Here is a 635-nt window from a genome sequence, read left to right on the forward strand (position 1 = left end):
CCCCCCCTGCCAGGCCTTTTTTTAACGCCCCACGCTGATGTTGCACGTCTTGCAGCTGGGGTCCTTTTTGGCGTTGGCGGTGGAGAGGCTCATGAGTTGGTGGCCGCTGATCTCCCCCAGCACCCCAAGGCTGAGGTCCACCGGCTCGGTGTATATGACCTCCAGGATGCTGTCCTGGGCATGGCGATACACCAACTCGCCTTCCTCCACGCAGCACGTCAGGAACTTGTTGGAGGAAATGTCCAACTGGGGAAGACGCTCCCGGCAGAAGAGGTCTCCGGAGGAACCTTTGGGGGCCAAGACCAGGACCACGTAGTGGTAGGCGGTGTACATGCAGTAGAAGTCCGCGAAGTAGAGGTTGGTGTTGGGGTTGAAGAGACGTTGAGCTGGGATCTGGAAACGGTAACGGCCGTAAGGGGAGTCCTGGGGGGGTTGCCCGGTGTTGAACTCGGTGTTGCAGCTGAAGAAGATGCCGTGGAGCATCCCGCTGGTGGGGGAGCCGTGGCTGCCGCTGTTGTCCTTCAGAGAGGGCTTCATCACGTTCCCGCAGTGCATCCTGGAGGAGGAGGAGGAGGAGGAAGGGTGTAGACACACACAGAAGGAGGGTCAGGGTGGCCTCGGGGGTGTTGTGGAGG

The 635-nt window shown here is 60.6% G+C and overlaps 1 protein-coding gene across 1 annotated transcript; it reads right to left on the reverse strand.

The window, feature by feature from the left end:
• Positions 1-7: 7 nt before the first annotated feature.
• On the reverse strand, positions 8-562 carry LOC106900151 (phytanoyl-CoA hydroxylase-interacting protein). The gene has a single exon (XM_014962137.1). It carries the CDS (start codon positions 553-555, stop codon positions 22-24), a length of 534 nt encoding a protein of 177 aa, XP_014817623.1. The 5' UTR covers positions 556-562; the 3' UTR covers positions 8-21.
• Between the last annotated feature and the right edge of the window lie 73 nt (positions 563-635).

The sequence above is a fragment of the Calidris pugnax genome, unplaced genomic scaffold (assembly GCF_001431845.1).
Source record: "Calidris pugnax isolate Ruff unplaced genomic scaffold, ASM143184v1 scaffold658, whole genome shotgun sequence".
NCBI classification, from domain to species: domain Eukaryota; kingdom Metazoa; phylum Chordata; class Aves; order Charadriiformes; family Scolopacidae; genus Calidris; species Calidris pugnax.

Bases quoted from the DNA above. Each gene is read 5' to 3' on its own strand.
- LOC106900151 (XM_014962137.1), bottom strand. From the start codon at position 555: ATGCACTGCGGGAACGTGATGAAGCCCTCTCTGAAGGACAACAGCGGC.